Here is a 21185-nt window from a genome sequence, read left to right on the forward strand (position 1 = left end):
CCTAATATGTAGGCTACTGTGTATTATGCTGTGTCTGAAGTTGACAAGATGTGTCATTTTATTCTATTTTTTAGGTCTTTTTAATATCCTGCCAGAAACAGAAAAAATGTCTCCCATCTTTATCTTATTTAAAGTTGTTTTGTTCTTTCAAATGAATAAATACAACAAGCAAAAAACTAAATAAATGATCAAATGATAGCGTAGTTATTTTCTTTATTTGTATAAAGCAATATAAATGTAATCCACGTTGTTTAGTTAATTAAATACTAATATAGGCAACATTAAATGACTGATTTTTATCGGGGAAAAAACAATACGAAACGTTCTTCCTGGTTTATATTTACTTATGTATTTTTTACATTTTAATTTCATTTATTTTTTTACAATTTGACATTATTTGAAGCAACGAGAGGTCGTTTAATTACATTTATAGACGCTTAATGTGAACTAAAAGATATAAAGCCCATGCCCGGCTCTTAACAGGAAACAGAATCACAGCACACCGGAGGTAGCTCTCAGCCAATAGGATTTTGCAAAGCGTCCTAAGCTGACGTCAGCCCGGTACCGATGAACAACCGGTATCATTGGAGAGAAAGCTGTGTGGTTTCCCGTTGTTTGTAGCTTTTGTCCGCTGATCCCCCTGTCAAACGTGCAAGCATCATGCCTTTCGATGTGAGGAGGTGAGTACGGGGCTTCCCTTCCCTTTGGTGGCAGATATACTGGGATGGTGGTGGTGGGGTTTTACGGTCTGCGAGCTCCGCATGAATTAACGGGTTGGCAAAGCATCGCCTGCTAATGAGCCAGTCAGAGTTGTAACGGGAGAGGTTCACATTTGGCATGAATGAGCTACATTGTTTTTAGGGGTGGCTGAGGTTTTGTTGAGTGTGGGGGGGGGGGGAGTGATGCTTTTTTGGGTGGACCTGCGCATGTGCAGGTCTGCTCATCCATCCTGAAGTGACAAACCTTACAGTGCTGTCACAGCTGCGTGTTACACTAACCAGCTGTGATGGCCTGTCTCATTTACAACTTAAAGCTGTAGAAGTCTTCTAATAAGTGTGAACAGTTCATTGAAACTTGATCAAGATCGCAATATGTGCCCTTGTGCAATTTTCAGATCACAGGAGGCACAATATTTGTTGAAGGTGTTAAAATACCACATCTTTGTTTGGTATAGATACCCAGAAAAGTCTTATCGTAATAATTTGAATATGTTTTTTTTAATGTAAATGAGTGTAACCGTCCATCCATTTTTATGCAGCTTATAAATGGATAGAGCAGAGAGGAGGCTGGAGCAAGTCTCAGCTGACAGTGGGTGAGAGGTGGGGGTACACCTGGGCAGGTCTCCAGTGAATCACAGGGCTGACATAGAGACAGACAACCATTCACACTTACAGTAACACCACTTGACAATTTAGGGTCACCAGTTAACTTAACCTGCTTGTTTTTGGTCTTTGGAAGGAAGCCAGAGATCCCTGAGAGAAACCACGCAGGCATGGGGAGAACATGGAAACCCCACACAGAAGGTCCCCAGAAACCCAGAAACCCAGAATCCATAAACATTCAAAAACAGTCAGAAATACACCTGATTACAGGCACTGCACAGCTATTCAAAGACTTGGTATTAATACTTGTGCAACAGGCACAGAGCTAATAGTCACACCTGTGGAGCCGTTGAAACTGTCAATAGAGCACACCCTAATCAAAGTAAGGGACAGGATGTTTGCATACTATCAGGCAGCAGCAGATACTCATTGTATTCTGTTAAAATGGTATAGTCATGGTCTGACAGGACATTTTTAATTTTAATAATCAACTAATAGTTTTAAGTCATTTTTCAAAATGCCAAACATTTACTGTGACAAGGTTCTGTCATTACTGTACATTTAGTATTTTTGGGTTTTGGACTGTTGGTTGGACAACATAAGACCAGAGGACGTCACCTTGTACTCCAGGATTTTGTGATGTTTTATTGACCCAATGATTCATTAATAATAAAAATAATCATTAGTTGTAGTTCTAGTTTTACAGTACATTTTCATTAACCACACTTAACCTAACCATAATTCCTATACTTTCCTAAAGTTGACCAAAAAGTATACATTTCTTAAAAGTAAGAGATGTAAAGTAATAATGTTTTGATTATTCATCAGGTATTAGGTGAATAATTGATCAGTGTAAATAAAATGTGGAAAAATAGAAAAACAAATGCCCATCACAGCTTCTCAGGGCACAACGTGACAGCTTCAAAGTTTCATGTGACCAAAATCCAGATATTCAGTTTACAATCATAGAAAAAGCTTAAAGCAGAGAACATAGGGACAACATGTTTTTCACTGTTTTACTTGAAAAATGACACAAGATATGTAACTGATTATCAAAATAATCAACAGTTATTTTTCAGATTATCAATGAAAACTAGTTGTTAGTTTCAAAGACCACACACAAACAGGCAGGATGTGGTGTAACTCTCATTTGCACGACTACAGTAGCTGATGGGTGCCTGTGTGAGAGAGCAGATGTGTCATGGGGTTATCAGAAGTGTTCATGTCCTGCTCAGATGCTTCACTTAGTGCCTTCATTATACAAAAGCCTGCATTGCAACAGCTGGACACGGCATGATTGACCAAGTGTTTCGATGTTTCGATGTTTCGATGTTTCTCAAGAGTGTGTAACACCCATTGATTACGCGCTGGGGTAGCACTATATGTATTCCAAGAATGCTGTGCTGTATCGAGTACAGTAACCACATCACAAGTACCATGAGTTTAGTTGAATGTTAAAGTAGGTTGGTGCTATTCTGTGTTTTTATTATTGTTAACAAATCTCCTAAAAAGAGCAAAAGCAGTATTATGTTAGCGCATCTCACTGCTTCCTGACGTGTGTCTCTTTACACTATTTACACCTATACTGAACACATCTAACAGATCATACATAATTACATTTTGAATGAAGGCTCAGTCATTTGATTTAAACAGCTGGGCACTGTAAGTTTCAGCAAAACTTACTCAAACAGGAATAGATGGGGCATTTTTGGGGGACTATTTTATTCTGCGGAGTGGTACACATCTAGTGAGTATTGACAGCAACTGTGTGTGTCAGTGTGTGTGTTCATTGTAATGAAAGAACATCACCCACTGCAACAAGTGGCTTATTGACCTGTTTTTAATAGATTTCCAGACAACAGTGGAGGTCATGGAAGCTTTTGATACACACACAATACTTTTTTTCCTTTTTTTAAATGATTCATTTAGCTTTAGGTTTTAGGCTTTTCATGGTAATTGACAGCAAGATCTAGTGAATAAAATGTAGAATAACAGCAGACATACTGATACTGGAGTGTCCATAATAACAATAATAACTGGCTGTATTCTGTTCATACGATTAGGCTTAACTCAAAGAAACTAGCAGTGTATTTCTACCCACTTTTAAATAGTAGTGTTTTATAATAATACAAGTTTTGTATTGTGAGCCAAGTCAGAAGTTTGTTTTGTTTTTGTTTCTTCATGCAGGTTAGCATTCAGTCTGTTTCAATGGACCAATTGATTATATGTTTTATTGAATATCAGTTAGCATCCACAACAGCAGCGGCCCCATCATGAACAAATCATCCATCAAGGTCAGTCTGAAACTGTTTAACTCCATTCAGAAAACACTCTCGAATGAGTGACTTGAAAAAGCTGTCTGGCTCGCTCACATAAACCATTAACACCTATATTGATATCCATTTATTTTAAACAGCCACAAGGGAGAAGCTCCGTCTCTCCAGTCGCTGTTTGATTGTTGGTTCACTTTAAAAACCAGTAGTGCAAATTTGAAGTTTTAAGCACATTTTATGAAAATATTCTTAATCACAATTATTTTGGCCAGAATAATCTTGACTTTAAACTGTCAAATGGACCCATACCTGTTCTTTCCACATGTATCTGTTATTACATACTTGTGAATGAATAAATGACAGGCTTTTATCACCAAGTTTAATTGTACCCTCAGATTATGTTGACACACGTAGGCCTTGTTTGGGCTGACCTGATGATGCAGTGTTTGCTCCTGTGACAATTAGATCATGATGACTTTAGAGCTTCATTCAGAGAGAGGATGCTCACATGAATATCTCTTGATCTTGACGGTGATGGGTGACTTATTTGCTGTTTTGATAGCCTATATACACACTTGGAGCTGATGACTGGATAGAATCTATGTAAAGAAAGTTACATGGGGATGTGTGACTTATATAGCTCGTGATGTAAGATGATCGTATATGAGACGAAGAACCTTAACTGTCCATAATGTGGGTGTACTTAACTGTACATGGAATAGATCAACTACTGACTCACATTCTGAGTCATTTGGACGATATGATTTATTTAGCAAGGCTCCCTTTTATCCAAACAAAAGAAAAAAAAAAGCGGCCCTGTGCTTTCGTTTCCTGGTGTCAGCAGAGAGATGCTGGTACATCATGTCCTTACTAAAAACAAGACATGGAGCCCTTTTTTACATAAGACTGAGCGGGAGGAAGTGACAGAGGGAGATGTGTTGACTGTAATTCAGGAAATTACAAACATCATCAATAGACCGAGAGGTGAACTCTCAAGAGGCAGAATTAGTATTCATGGTTACAAAGTGTTCTGAGATGAGGAAATGAACTGAAACTGGGTTCACACCTCACCTAAAAATAAATGTGTCAGAGTATATCAGAGGTTTACTCGAAGTATTTAAGTAAACTTATGTGCAGTACGTTTTAAAATATATAATAATTGTGTAAAAATGTTAAAATCATTACATTTTAGATTATGTATTACAATGCTAGAAGTGTAAATGCTGTCTTACCATATTACTTAACACATTTAAACTTAATATACTTTTCAGCAGGTTCCATTTAAAGTATGCTTTACTGTACTACATCATAGATAGTTTATTTGATGAATGCACAGTATTAAGTGTACATCAAATCATCTAAAAAACAAAAATGCTACATATACTGTTGTTTAAATATCAAAACATGAACAGTGATGATTTAAGTGTCTTTTAAAATAAACAAATCATACTGTGTGTGCTTATAAATATTACAAATGATTCACATTTTTCCAGATGTATTACAATAATGTGTTTGTAATGCAACAAACAAAAGTTGCCCACATGATCACATCTGAGTCTGCTTTGCTCTTTTTAATCTCAAGAAGCTGCTGGCTCTCCTGCTCATATTCATCAGCATTTTGTGGTGGTAAGCCTGAAGCTGGTCTTGATTACCTTTTAATAGATGTGGTCACACATGAGAAGCTTCTTTATCAGTTCTATCAGTTCTATCAGTTATCATTTTATTACCTTCCTTTTTTTCAGTGTTTTGCCAAACTGAGTATTTATCTAATTTCATGACTGTGTTGGCCTCTGTCTTTGTTATTTGGGACAAAGATCTAAGAAAAGAAAAGGTTATTTAACTTCTACTAAATTAATGATTTCATTTATTAATTCATCTCTGTTTAAGTGTAACTCAGTAAGTTCAGTTTTGCTTATGCCAAAGTCTCCAGGTTTCAACTGCAATACTATGTTATGTTCAGTACTGACCCAATTCTAGTATCACAGTGGGATGAGAAAAATATACCGCAGCTTAGTCAGTCTACTTCTGCTGGCCTCCATCCACAGTTTACAGTTTAAAAATAGTTTTATCGGGGGCAATAAATGTATTGCACAATTGTCCCGTAAAACAATAATGCTGAGTCACACTGGACTTTTGCAGCCAATGCTGATACCAATAATAAGAAGTAAAAAGTTCCAATATTGATATACATCAGCCTATTATCTGATATACAGTAATGCATGTTTTTGTAATCATCCCCAAATGTGGTTATCGAAAAACATGTGACAAAGATTCATAATGGAAGAATGATATTTTACTGTTAAACATTAAACTCAATTGTATACTGTAAGATGTCACATGACACAGTAAACGTTACTGTGAATTTAATCATTACAAATAACTACATTTAAAAAACTGTACAAACAAAGAAACTTATATGTTCAACTTAATTTAAGAACAAAAGATAAAATACACATAAAATGGTTCCTATATAATTTAATTTATTTTTAAGATATTGGTGCATATTGGAAAACATGTGGCCAATACCGATATATCTGTGATAGGCTAATGTTGGCCGGGCTGATATATTGGTCGGGTTCTAATAATGATGATTTTTTTAAAAACAACTCAATCACCAACAATGAGGTAATACTGGTATAATTATCATGACATTAATTTATATCTCATACCTATCATTTAAACTGTAACTCACACCTTGTGTCCAGATATATCCACTGTATCCAGCTGATACTCTTTGCAATTCACATGTAACATCAGTTGCCAGCTTGTGTCTCGTGTAAGATTTTGTTTCTTGGCTCACTTTCGAATTTAGCAGTGGGAAATAAGTGACTGCTAAATATATGTGTTGGTGCTCGTGCAGCTATTTCGTACGTTTCCAGCACATACAGACTTCAAAACTGTGTTTCAAAGTTAAAATGAACTCGGCTGTCACTTTTAATGAAGTTTGAGCAATTGAAAGAATAAATATGTCAAACTTAATATACAGATTTTTGTGAAGTGTGATCTTTAAATGTACAAATAAACCATTTATATTTGGGTGATATAATAACTTTGATAGTTAAATAGTATAACATTTCTGTTTCCCAAAGACCAAGATTCAACCTAAAATGTCACGTTTTATCCCAATAATGAAGACGAAGAAAGACTTGGACAACACTCAAAAAGTCAGTTTGGAGTGCTGTCCTAGTTCTTTTTTATTATTGACTACTTCAAGTATGAAGCGCCCAGATTTCATGGTATTATTGTGAGTTATACAATTAACAGTCTACAACCCAAAGATATCCAGTTTACTATCATATACCCCTTTTCCACCGAGCTGGAGCCGGTTCTAGTTAGGAGCTAGTGCTAGAGCCAGTGAAGAAGAAGAAGACGACAGCTCTGGAAAAAAAGAGATAATGATAGTACTTTTAATCAACAAATCTTTAACCCTCTGTAAATGCCACGCTAGTCAGCTAAAGAACGTTAGCCCCACTAGCCGGCTAATAAACGTTAGCCCCGCCCCCAGTCCGCTGACGTAATCGGTTCTTGCTTTAGCTTTAGACCAGCAAAGAGTTGGTGCTCGCTCTGGCTCCCGTTCTGAGGCTCCGGGCTGGAGCTTTGGTGGTGGAAAAGCAAAGAACTGGTGCTTAGTCAGGCACTGGCTCCTCCGAACCACCACCAGCTCCAGCTCGGTGGAAACTAAAGGAACCAGATATTCACATGAAGCTGGTATATTATCAGAACAGCTGCATTCATTTTCTGACAATGGACTAATTGTCGCAGACCTTGAATTTACATGGATCCATCCTAAATTCATGGCAGTACAATTACCCATAAGGATACACTTGATTTGTACAAGTCTTATATGTATGAAATAAGATCAGTGGCTTATCTTTGACATATAAATAGATTACATGTAAACAGTATTTCATATAGTTAACGTTATATACTTTTATATCCCAAAACTTGCCAACTTTTTAAGCACTAGCATCTTGTTTCTATTAGAGATGCTTGGATAACATTTTTTTCCCCTTCCTGATAGTGATTCTGATGTCTGACCTTTTGTATTGGCGATACTTAGTTCTCATCAAATACCAAAGCAAAAACTAACAGCTATATAATACTAATTATACATTCATACTTACAGCTATATAATACTAATTATACATTCATACTAACAGCTATATAATACTAATTATACATTCATACTAACAGATATATAATACTAATTATACATTCATACTAACAGCTGTATAAATGTGATATGATTTCTAATGCTTCATAAGATTGCTGGTGTTGAAATTGACCACACTACTGCCGCCCCTAGAAACTAAAGCCTTGCATACTGCACAGGTTACTATGGGGTTTACTGGTGGGGGACTATGCAGTATAAAATATTGCCAAATTGCTGACATTTTGCTAGCGGCTAACATTACCATAACAGAGAATTTGATTCCTCCTCCCCGCCCTTAAACAGTAGTCGCAAGTGGCTACACAGTGCAACTTGCTATGTAGGCTGCTGTTTGGGAGCAGCAAAGAAGAATCAATTCCTGGGAAAAGTGCGCTTTTATATGGGTGTGAAACAACTCTAATTCCTGTCCATCCAAAGAAGTTTATCCAAAGAAAGTTGATAAGATTTCCTAAACAACATGGATCATGCATGTTTCCCTCACAGTGAAACACACAGGAGAGCATGAAGCCTTTGAACTGAGGTCAAATTTATGGAGTTTCAAGGTTTTATACATGATAGTGGTGTTCATCCCTAAAGCAGACCTGCTCCACCTGCCTGGTTGTCTGGAGGTCAGTGTGGCTGGGTGGACAGCAGGTCAGGAAGGAGACATGACCCTTCAGGAAATGTGTGACTCTAGAAGTATTCTGAGCCTGATACTGAGCTCCCCTGCACTAAACTTCCTGCCAGGTCGGCTATTAACACACAGTGAGCTAATGGGGAAGCTGAGAGAGAGGGATGCTGGTTAGGGTGTTTAGGACTCTGAGGGTCCTTGAGATAAAAACAAAGAGAGGAGAGAAAGCGAGTGAAGCAGCAGGTTTTTGGGCCGAACAGGAAGCCCTCCCTCCCACTTCCTCCCCCACCCTGAATTGCATCAGCTGTGATTATTTCCCTGGGCGCACTCGGTGGAAGAAATGTGAACAGATGTGACTGTTTTGGAAGGGGATGAGGAAGGAGAGTGTGAGAGGGAGAAAAGGAGAGCAGTGGGTGGTGCCTGGCCTGCGCTGTCAGCGTTGGAGTTTGGGTCGAAAATGTTTCACTGCCCAAAAAGGACATGCGCGAGAACTCGTGAACCTAAATAGTTTTAGTGTTAAGTAGCAGATTCTCCCCCCCCCTTCCGCCCCCCGCCTCATCTCCCCAAATAGGCAACAATAGCATTTCACAAGAGTAGAGTTTATTGTGTCAGGTGGTAACGATCCTCCTCCGCCACTGATTCACTGATACATGCACAAAGTTAGCTTTTCTGAAAATTTCCAAGGGGATGCAAACGTGTAAAATAAAGATATCGATAGACAACATCCACAGTGTGCCTCTGTCTCTGATGGTGGTACGATGTAGGTTCCACTTAATGCCAAGAAAATCAAACCATATGATTTAATTTGTTACAAGAGATGTGTTTATATTAGTTGGCTTTCATTGGAGTGTGTGTGTGTGTGTGTGTGTGTGTGTGTGTGTGTGTGTGTGTGTGTGTGTGTGTGTGTGTGTGTGTGTGTGTGTGTGTGTGTGTGTGTGTGTGTGTGTGTGATTTTTTGTGGGCGTTGTGTTTCCCTGTGTATATGTTGAGTGTCAGAGACCTTTGTTGGGGTTAGGTCAGAATTGCAAGGCAGACATTCAAAGGAAGAGGTGTAACCCTGTGTGTGTGTCTGTATGTGTGTATGTGTGTATGTGTCTGTGTGTGTGTGTGTGTGATGGCCGTGGTCCAGAGCTAACATTCCACCACTCTTCTGTAATATTGCACAGCCTGATGGGTACAGAATGTGCTTCTTTTCTCAGCACGTAGTGTTTACGTTTTCTTTTTCTTTTTTTCTCACCTCCCCCCCCCTCCCCTCCTTTCCCTTTTTTTTCTCCTTTTCTTTCTTTCTCTCCCCAGATTTGATATCTACAGGAAAGTGCCAAAAGATCTCACCCAGCCCACTTACACAGGAGCTTTCAGTGAGTGCACATTGTTTATAATTGTTTTTATAAAGCTTGGGTTTTCCAGATACCCACTGGACATTACCTGATTCATTACTGAAAACCATGTAATAACAGACAAAACAATGTTTAGTGCGTAATTCCATATTTTGGGAAATCCACTTATTTGCTTTCTTGCTGAGAGTGGAATGTGTGCTATGAATCTTTCTCATCTAACTCTTGACAAGAACACAAATATGCAACATTATCAAGATGTCAAAAGATTCCTTTCAATGTTTCTGTTCACACTATTCATAATAAACCTTTCAGTCATTTCATAAGCTTAACATAGCCATGAATGGTCATAATAGCATGGGTTTGTTGCAGTGATTTCAATATGTTTTCAATATGGGTGTTGTTTTAAAATGGGCTGCAAAAAATATTTGGACTTTCATCCACATAGTACTTTTTCAATTAACTTTTGTTTGTATTTATTTGAACCAAAGTTTGGCCTGCATCTCTAAAATGGCAAAAACTAGTGTAAAACTTTGTAAGTCCAGCAGCAGTGATAAAGACATTCTGCTTCTGTGTGCAGTTTTCATCAAGTAAGCAAAAACAGGTAAGAGTCACTGCTCAGTGGGGTAATGATATTGAGGAACATTTTAAGAAGGGGGGGAGGGGGAGTTGACAGCTGTATTCAAGTACCTGCTTGTCCCAACAGTGAGGTACATCCTGATGGAGTCAGTCAGTGCGGGGTAGTAACCTGTTTTAGCACAACCAGTATGATAAGAATGTTAATGATCATGTTCTTTCATCACCTCAGGCACCCCAGATGTCTTGAGTGAAAATCTAAATGTGTTTCCTAACAGGTCATGTGGTTTCCTGCCTGTCATCTATAAGTCACTGTGTATTCAAGGATTTGTATTGATTATTCACCGTTTGATAATATGCAAAAGACCTGATGACACACTTCTGCTTCCTCAGTCATCCTTAAGTATTGGTTATTCATTGTTCAGCTGATGACACCAAGCATAACGTCAACCTCAACCAAAACTGATGACAATAAGCAGTGCTGTCAATGAATAGCCACCAGTTTTGAGCAGATTAGAAACACCTTCCTGGATGACAGGGAAGGAAGAGAATGAAGTTGCTATAGATATACACCACAGTTTCCACCCAAGAGGAAGTGGATGGAAGTTCTTTCTGTTCTCGAGTCGACACCCTTCCTGTCTCCATCCACTGTCTCGCGGTGAGGGCAGTGGGTTGATGTGGATATTAGACAACTGTTATTGCTTCAGCCGCCGCAGGTCAGCTTACATTTTGGGCTTGTGTGGTTCAGAGGTAACCAGAAACAGACTCCCCCTATTCACAAAAAGGTCAAATATTTGACCCCGTCTGCTTTTGTTATTCTGTTTTTAGGGCCACATTCCACTGAATTCAATTTTTAACGGTATTTACTTTGAACAATACCTGTTTTTTGCCACCGCGGTTTCCGGAGCCCTTCTTGCTTTAGACATAGTGCTTGTGTATGTGTACATGTGTATCAATCTTTTGTTCCACTGATCTTTCTGTCATAATATTTGTGTGTCCTGCTTGCACTGATAGAATATTCTCATTTGTCTTTGTGTGTGGAAAGTGGGCCTTGGGTAGTAGAATAAACAAAAAGGGTACATCTGATTACGGAAATGCGAGGCTAGTCTCCGATGTCACTGACTGACTCATGGTGTTATTGTATCCCAATTCTTTGTGTCACAGCTTTTGAAAAAGAAAGCTTCTTCTTTTGGTAAAAGGAGACAACTTTTTTTTGTTTCCACTTGTGAGCAATGGGAAGGATGAGTTTAAATGAAAAAAATGTCAGTGTTTCCATTACAGTGTTGTTATAGTTTAAATAAGAAGGTCATTACTCTGATGTTTAGTAATCCTCTTACATTATTATGCCCTTTGATGCTTCAGAATGAATTACTGTACAAGTCTTTTGATGAACCTGAATTAGTAACCTATGTGTCATAGCGACACTCCCTATTGTTTGTTAGTTAAACATTACCTTTTGCAAAGCTTGCACCAGCCACAAGTTTGGCTGTGACGCCCCACAGACCACAAGGTCATGTGACTGTATGATCCTAGGAGACGGTTGCTACGTAAACACACCTCACCTGCTGAGGCTAGAGCTCTGTGACCAACGCTCTCGTCATACCAGATAGACCACAGTCGCGCAGACAGATCAGTTCCCTCCATATTTATCTTAGTAAACACATGACAACAATTTATATGACCCTTCAGCTGATTAGTTTGACATATGAAAGGAAACAGACAGCCTGGCCGCTTCTCCTTTTAAGCTCAGACTTTATTTTGGCTCAGAATGAACAAGAGCACTTATTATTGAAGGATAATACTCCTAATTTGGTTTCTTTCAAGCTTTTGGTGAAATCCTGCTTAGTTAACCTTCTCTGCAGGAGCCATTTTTGGTGTGGGGTGATTGTCATTGTTTGTGTCAGGAAGGAAACTTAAAATGAGCTGTTTGTAGGACTTATGTAGTATGACCTCACCTCTCTCAAAGCAGATATGCTGTAATGGCTGCCTGTTGTGCTGGTATTTAATGTGTAATTAGTGTAGGAGGATCTTTTAAAAACCTGCGTAATGGCAGGCTTAACACCATCAGTAAAACAGCTATTTAGGGAATTTTTTTTTACGGCCGATGTGATTTCATTAATGTCAATAGCTTAGGTCAGCCATGCCCGGCTCATTCGGTTTGCATCATTCTTTGAAATACTGTTGTAATTTGATATTAATGTGAAATAGGTGCCATATGTAATGACGACTGTGTCTAAAGTTTAAACAAAGTCCTCATTATGACTTTCTTCCTCTCTGCCCACAGTTTCCATCCTCTGCTGTGTCTTTATACTCTTCCTGTTCCTGTCTGAGCTGACGGGATTCATAGCCACTGAAATGTAGGTATTACACCGTTAAATCTCTGAGTAAGCACTCCTCTTGTAATATCCTGTAGCTAAAACACACTTCATCAACAGGCAGGTCCGTCGTTGCCACGCACAGGACCCGCACTGTGAAATACACAAGACGGGGACTTAATCTTGAATGTCAATGCCCTCATTATGATGTATGCTGCTCGGCCCGTGTCGTAACCAATGAATGGAGTCAATTTTCTCACAGGAAATTGGCTTCTTGCATGCGTCAGCCTCCTGCCAATGTGTAATAAGGGATGACTTGGGGGAGGGCGTAACAGGAAGGAAATTACACTGATGGCAAAACACAAATGCTCTGTCCTCACAATTTGGTAAAAGATGAATCCCCGACTTTTTAAGTGGTGTGCAAAGAACGTATTTTGGGGGAAGAAAACTGTCTTTTTCTGACTCAGACTGACTTTTTTTTTTAATTTTTTTTTTTTTTACTTTCATTAAAAGATTTGTTTTGGATGAAATTTCTAACTGCTTTCTCTTTTGTCTTTCACACAGTGTAAATGAACTGTATGTGGATGATCCTGATAAAGACAGTGGTGGGAAGATAGATGTGAGTTTAAACATCAGTTTGCCAAACTTACACTGTGATTGTGAGTATATACATAATATATACATATATAAAACACTCAATTTCTCTGCACTACATTTCCTGTTTGTATGTTTTCCTTTTCATATTGTTTATGGCTTGTTCCCCCCCCCCCCTGCTTGTATCACACTTGTATCATTTGCCATGCCCTATCATAACACGGCACATTAGAAAAAGATAAATGATGCCCTAGATAAAGCCTCTCAAAACCTCATAATGGTTTGTTTATCTGGCTGTGTTGTGGCACGCTCCTAGATAACGCTAGACTTTAGCCCAGCCTCCCGCCTGCGTCGCCTCTGTTTGATCTCGTGCTTGCCACACAGCCGCAATCTGCGTTTGACACACAGTTGCCTTTGCTGGCTCATCTGCTGTAGTCCGATGTCAGGAGTGGGTAGGGCGTCTGAGCCGTGCCAGGACGGAGAGCAGTCACCGGTTATTTGCTCATCATGACTCCCCACAGAAACTATGCCCAATGACAAATCAAACAGGCAACTGAAGCCACGCGCGCATTGGCGAAGCTCGGGCAGCCCAAAAAACGAACACATTCATCCAGTTCGAGCCATATCCAAAAATGGCAAAGCTAATAAAATGCTTGTGTGAAAAATTAAGTCCAGATTTCTGCGAGCGAGGCTTTGGCATGCAGGCGTGCAGCTGCTGGCCATGTGTTGAGACGAGCTCACTCGTGGCATGCCTAAACAAAGGCCGTTTCCAATTAAAGCTCTTGATGATTGTGTGTATGGTGGTTTTGTTTATTTGCAGGTTTTTTTTGTAGAGATGTGGGGGCCCTCTTACTGTAAATACCAGCTCAGACACGTTGGTCTAACCAGACTGCAGCTGCAATGTAATGAGATAAATATGTTTACCGTGCCCTACTTCTCCCAGTGAATTAATGTTGTACATCAGTATATTTTCCAGGCTTCCAAACAGTTTGTCATCCATTACAAATTTACTCAGATGGAGAAATCATTTCATTATGGAAAGCTGGCATTTCCATCTCTTTTTACTATTTATCTGCTGTGCTATTCCAGAGTGAAACACCGACTCCCTCCACTGACCTTTACGGATTGCCAGGTCTTTATTTGTGACTTCATGGAAAAGCAGAACCGCGTGTTATAACCTTATAATAATCCCCCCCCCCCCCCCCCCCCCACACACTCTCGATCCACTTTAAGTGAACACACTTCCAGTTCTAAATGTCTTAAAAAGGAGAAACAACCAGCCCACACACACACACACACACACACACGCAGCAGCAGACTTGACTTATATTTGTGCGCTATATTTTGAGATCGAGGGTTAGACTTGGGGAGGGGATTTGAAGTTGTCTTGAATGTCAAAGGTCAGACAGGCAGCATGTGGAGGTTTTAGCACACATCCAGCAGACATCTCTCTCTGCGCTGTCAGCCAACACATTGCCAGCCTCTGAAAATAGGCCACTGCCAGTGTGCCGACGCACAGCGGCCTGCAGGAGGGAGGTCTAGATGGAAAAACACAGACATAGAGAGGGCGGCTGAGTGGTACTGACAGCAGAGGTGGTCTGTTTGGGCTTCATGTATTTACTTTGTGGGTCATACTCTGCAGTGACACTCAGAATTTCTCTCTTTATTCTTCTCTTTCTATATTAACAAAAAAAGTTGGTTTTGTGAATGTGAAAAGTACGGAAGAGGATTAGGGCCAATATGGGCAAAAAAATGAGTTCTGACTTTTTTCTCAGAATTCTGAGATTAAAGTTAGAATTCTGAATTCCTAATCCTCTTCCATAGAAAAGAAAAGGGCTTCAACTAAAGATTATTTTCACTCTCAGTTAATCTATTAATTACTTGTTTTATCAATCATGTCATCTGTAATGAGTCAAAAAACTGGAACAAATGCCCATTTTCAAATAGTTTGTTTTGTGTGACTAACTACCAACTAACTACTAATAACCAAATATTTTGACTTGGTGATAATTCCTGTTCTGATGTTTATTGATTGTTTTGCGACTGTGTCAGCACTTGGGTAAATTTGAGTTATTATTATTATTATTATTATTACTTTGTTATCTAAAGGCTAAAAATGATCAAAATCAAGTTATAAAACTAAAAAAACTGCACATTTTCTCATTTAAGAACTGGAAAATGTATCTACAACAATTTTGATTATCAATAAAATATTTAATTAAGAATACATTCTCTGCTTCCTGCTTTTTGGACAAAACAAGCAATTTAATGACGCCACCATGGCCTCTGGAAACTAATTATTTTTAAAATATTTTCAGACTAAAATCAATTCTCAAAATTGTTGTTTATTCATTATATATTGATTTGCCAGTCAATTAATTAGAAGAAAAATACAAATTTGGAACAAGCAGAAGATACTATATGACCACTTTGCCTCACATTCTTCAGTGTGCAATTAATTTTTCTCCTGTTGTTTTTGCCTTGTTTCTTTTCACAGTGGTGGGTTTGGACATCCAGGATGAGATGGGCCGCCATGAGGTCGGTCACATAGATAACTCGATGAAGGTTGCTCTCAATCAGGGAGATGGATGTCGCTTCGAAGGAGAGTTCACCATCAACAAAGTAAGGCCTCATTATGCAGTGGATTGGAGAAGAATAACTCATTCTCACTACTACAGGAATGATTTGCTTTATGTGGACGATTCTCTTTAGAGAAATATAAAAGTGCTCTGTGTTTTGCGCTCAGTAAGTGGATAAGAGGCCTGATATTTTGTGGGACTGTACTGTATGTGTATTTGTCTTGACTTGAGTGAAACATTGAGGCAGAGCCCCTGTCTGAGACCTGTTTCCCCTTCAAGCTAAACTGAGTTATGTTAGATGGGATCAGTTTCATATGACAGTGCACAGCAGTCTGGGCCATGTGAAACCCTGTTTGTCCCATTGTGTGCATCAGTCTTTCCAGTACACTTAAAATGATTAACCCAGCAGTTGTACACTTAACACTCTTGCTCATGGAAAAATTGGAAATATGTGAATCGTGTTATGTGAGCAGATTTGTCTTCCGGCGGAACATTTAGTTTCTGACCAAGTGTGTATGTGCCTTGGTCATTAGTTAACTAAATATGTTGCAGGTACTCGGAGGTGTCACTGAGACAAAATGAAGTAACTCTGCGTGTGTGTGTGTGTGTGTGTGTGTGTGTGTGTGTGTGTGTGTGTGTGTGTGTGTGTGTGTCTTCAGGTGCCAGGAAACTTCCATGTGTCGACACACAGCGCTACAGCCCAACCTCAAAGCCCTGACATGACCCACATCATACACAAACTGGCCTTTGGAGAGAAGCTGCAGGTAGAGACGCACACTTTGACTGAAACAAACACCCATGTAAACAGATGTAAAGCAATTAAGATCTTTTAAGGCTAAACACTGATCACTTTCCCCTCACAGGTTCGAAAAGTCCAAGGCGCCTTCAATGCGTTAGGAGGAGCTGACAAGCTGTCATCTAACCGTACGTATGCATGCTGCAGCAGCACGTAGCACTACTGCTGTGTGACATTACTCAAAGTCTGCATGCTGACGTACGATGATACAATGATATGTGACACTTAGTGTACGGCTATCAAACTCAAACTAAATGGAAACTTGACAGCTGACACTGCAGACGGAAGGGCTCCAGCATGTTGCGTGACTATCAAAGCTGCATCTGTTTTTGTGCACTGAAGAAGCCTTTTTTCATTAAAATAACTTTGTTTCCCTTGCAGCTCTGGCCTCACATGACTACATACTGAAGATCGTACCAACAGTTTATGAAGACCTTTCAGGCAAACAGAGGTTCTCCTACCAGTACACGGTAGCCAACAAGGTGCTGTACTCCTCTTTTTTACTTTCCTTCTTTCCTATTAGGTCATATGTTGTTTATGCACTTGTCATGGAAGCAGTGGGACCTTCCCAACATATGGCCAGAGTATACTTCACCATGTTAACATGTGCACTCACCCGGAAGTGAAAGCTCACCCCTAGTGACTGGAAACACTCCCTAGATGTCAACAAACCATAAATGCAGTTCCTAGAACTCTGTTGACTGACAGCTGGGTTTGAAGTTTGGAGTAATAACAGTGCAGGTCAGCTGTGAAGCAGGAAGGATGAGGGCCTGAGAGAAATATTCAGAAATCTCACTGCCAAAACATAAATAAAGGTCCAGCTGACGCACACATCCGTGCTTGGAGTGCAGAAGTGACTTTTTTTTTCCATGTTAAATTTATTAATATTGTCAAGTTTATACTTAAGGTAATTTAGGACGGATTTTTGCAGAAATGGGATTTGTATAAACTCAATGATAGTCATTTCATCACATAACAATAACTCACAGCACATAGCCTCCTCCCACTTACTTCATCTGAGTTTTATTCAGCCAAAATTCATTTTCAATGAATCATTTATGACTTTAGAGTGACTTTATCCAAAACCAATTTTCTAATGACTCATAAACACTGCTGCCACCACTGGAGATAAGGATGAAATTACACATCAATCTGTAATTTCATCCTTTCATCTAGAGCAGTTGCTCTAAATGGATTTCTAAACATAATGGGATTAAGCGCCTCATTGTTGATTAGATGGATTCTCTTGCCAGGCTAAACACATTCAAATTTGTAACACAGTCTCTTTTTTTTCCCCAGGAATATGTTGCTTACAGCCACACGGGCAGGATCATCCCGGCCATCTGGTTCCGATATGACCTCAGCCCAATCACAGTCAAGTACACAGAGAGGAGACAGCCCCTGTACCGCTTCATCACAACAGTGAGTGAATTCTGTTCTGGGTTTTAATAGGTCAAAAATCCTTTTATTATACTCAGTGTTTTATAATTCAAGACAGGACCTGTTTTGAGTCAGATGCCCAAATGAACATTTAAACTGGTCTTGCTTAATGTAATAATTCCTCCTGTTCATACTGATCATTAGATGATCCTTCTAAAGAAAGTGACTTTATCTGACTCACGTGGGTGGCTGATATTAGCTTAAAATAAACTTAGAAATATATTTTTGCACAGATGGAGGACTGCAGATTGTGTCTTCCATCACTGTACACATATGTTAATTAGTTAAGAAAAGGCTATTCTAAAGGTCAATATGAACAAGAGGAATTATTACAGCATAAAAAACGTGTCACATGTGTTATTTTAAAGCAGCAGTGATTATATATTTTCCATTGAGTCCATTTCCATTTACTATAGGAAAAAATGACTAGTGTCACTAAGAGATGCTTGAGTATCACCTGACTCATCAAATGTTCTCAGCTGTATGGGGCACATTAGCATCTTTTAGCTTATTATTTTGGTTTTACACCCCATAGCTTGCTTTGTGTCACTCACCACTCTCATAAGGCTGTTTTCAGGCACAAAAAACAGCTGTTTACATCGAAAAAAAACCTCTTAAAAATAAACTCACTGTACACTATATGCCCAGCAAAACAAACAGCAGACGAGCTAAAGACAAGCTGCTGAACTTAGCGTCACATTCGGCAGCTAAAGAGTCAGATGTTTCCCTCAGGTGTTTGGTGGAGGGCAAAAATGAACTAACAAGAGAGTGCATACTGGATTTGGTTAGTAAACTCCAAATGAATGCACATGTTGCTGCTTGTCTGCTGGATATGCGCAAAGGCAACTGTATGCTAACACATTTATATGAGCTACATCAACTTAATAAGTTGATGATATGTCAGTGTTTCGTTTACAGCTTGCCGTCTCCCCACCCTCCCCCAACCAAATAAATCAGTTTCTTTTCTTTTAGGGTATGAAACTATACGTGTAACTTTCCACCCACCGACACCCCCCACCCCCCATCTCAGGTTTCTTTTCTTCTCTTTGGCCTCATAAAAGGTCTTTTAAATTTAACATCACAAATCCCTTTTGTCTTCATCTGCCTCCACCTGACTCGGTCAGGAAAGGACTCTTGGCTTAGAAGGTATCACATCATCTGGAAAGTCTCCTGCTGACTGATAATGAGGTCAGCATTAAATTGGCTGCTTAGCTGATGAGCTGCACCATTACTGGTCTTTTGTGTTGTTTAGGTCTGTCATGACTTTAAGGCATGGGCAAGAGATGAGTATGCTCATAGCGTGATCATGAGTCATGGCTCAAGATTGTGAGTCAAGCTTAAGCAGGACTCTTTGCTGGATTCTAGCACATACTGAAATGTCATTGTAATGTATCATTGTGATTAAAACCAGCTGATATCCAGCCATTTATAACCATAGAAAGAAATGTCCAAAACTTTCAAAGAGTCTGACTGAGAGAATTGTTTTTCTGTAGATCTGTGCCATCGTTGGAGGGACGTTCACAGTTGCAGGCATCATTGACTCCTGTATATTCACCGCTTCAGAAGCCTGGAAGAAGATCCAGATAGGAAAAATGTCCTGAGGACCACTCCTCAACCCGTCTCACATCTTATTTATAAGTTCAAAGTACCTAGCCTGTTAGTTAAATCCACTCCAGCTCGAACCAGCTTCCTTGTGGATGACCAATGAAGTGGCTCCAGCACTCGATCTAACTACCAGGCTAGGTGGCCGCATCTCTGTTACTGAAGCTCCTCTCGGTGCTCCATCTGCTCTGACGATGTGTGGACGCTGACTATCACATGTCCGCTTCCTCCGTCTTCAGTGTCAGGAGAGGAGAGGGAAGCTGTTGTGTTACTGTGGAGATGAAATCTAAAGTACTGTGTGTCAGGTATTTGAAGGCTGCAGCTGATATTTTTAGAATGAAGTAATAAGAAAAAATGCTGATATTATGTGATGAAATGCAAAATCATGGCACCAAGACACAAATCTGTCTGCTCTATATATTATTATAATTATAGGGAAGCTTTGGAATTATGGGTGAAATTAATTTGTATGATTTACTGTTAAAATCACATAATTCCTGTGTTTGGATCCCCCATACTGCAAAAGGGACTACTCATTTGAAGGAAGTGTTTGGGTTTATAAACCTGTACGTGGCATAAATACCTGAACTCTAAAGTGTTCCTGTTACTTACACTGTCTCTAAAACTTTTGTACTATGTTATATGATCTCTTTTTTTCAGCTCATCTCCTATTTTTATCTCCCAGTATTAAAACCGTGTGCCTTTAGGTTTGCTGTTCCACTTCACCAAATGATCATCTGCTCTCATTTTCTTTCCTCTGTGACTGCCACCAAAAGCAGCATTTTCACAGGATCTGTCATGCATGTTACAGCATGCTATATAGCATCTATGTAGATTCAGGTTTCAGACATTTATTCTTCAATACAGTCCTCATTGTCTAACTTTCTGTCCATTTTTTACCAAGCCGTTAATCACCACTGTTAAGTCCTTGTTTAGAAATATGTGCGGAAAAGAGACTTTGTCATTCAATTTCAGTATTTGCCAAAAATGTAGTGAATGTTTAGTTTTTTCTATGAGAAATTGATTTTGTTAGATTTGATTTACATGGTACATATATGTGTTGACTGATGGGGTTTATTTTTTAAATGAAGTTGTTAAATGTAAAAGTTTGGCTCTTTGCAGAGATATTTTGTAAGCCAAGATGTTTTTTTTACTCTTGGGTCTCTTTTTTTTCTTTTATACTGTTGAAAGCGCAGCTTTTCTGATCCAGGACAGTGATAATCACAGATCCTCAAAACCGGTCTTTTTACTCTAAAGGTCATCCATTTCATCTTGTCTCAAATTACTCTGTAATGCTATTTGTTCCTCAAGTAAAGGCATTATAGAAGTTACTGTTGTGTTTTCATGTTGCTCTAAATTGCCTGCAATTTATTTCCTGTTTAAACAGGTTTCAGTTTGAGTGTAACTGTTCTTGTGATGGTTCATGTAAATATAGATATGACTCATCTGATTTCCCTTTTGAGATCTGTGTTACGTACCTCAAAATTGAGATTTTATTTTTCTGGCCTAAAGAGGCAAGACATTAGTTAATTTAATTTAAAACTTTAAAGGAGCCAGCTTATGGTGTCCCAGT

General features: G+C 39.1%; 1 protein-coding gene across 1 annotated transcript; it reads left to right on the plus strand.

Annotated features, from left to right (window-relative positions):
- The first annotated feature begins 541 nt into the window (after positions 1-541).
- ergic1 (endoplasmic reticulum-golgi intermediate compartment 1) lies at positions 542-21056 on the plus strand. The gene is made up of 10 exons (XM_053324271.1): positions 542-680; positions 9673-9734; positions 12571-12643; positions 13166-13260; positions 15693-15817; positions 16434-16538; positions 16638-16698; positions 16952-17052; positions 17870-17992; positions 19504-21056. Exons 1-10 carry the CDS (start codon positions 661-663, stop codon positions 19609-19611), a joined length of 873 nt encoding a protein of 290 aa, XP_053180246.1. The 5' UTR covers positions 542-660; the 3' UTR covers positions 19612-21056.
- Positions 21057-21185: the final 129 nt, after the last annotated feature.

This window comes from Scomber japonicus, chromosome 8, assembly GCF_027409825.1.
Source record: "Scomber japonicus isolate fScoJap1 chromosome 8, fScoJap1.pri, whole genome shotgun sequence".
Taxonomy (NCBI): Eukaryota; Metazoa; Chordata; class Actinopteri; order Scombriformes; family Scombridae; genus Scomber; species Scomber japonicus.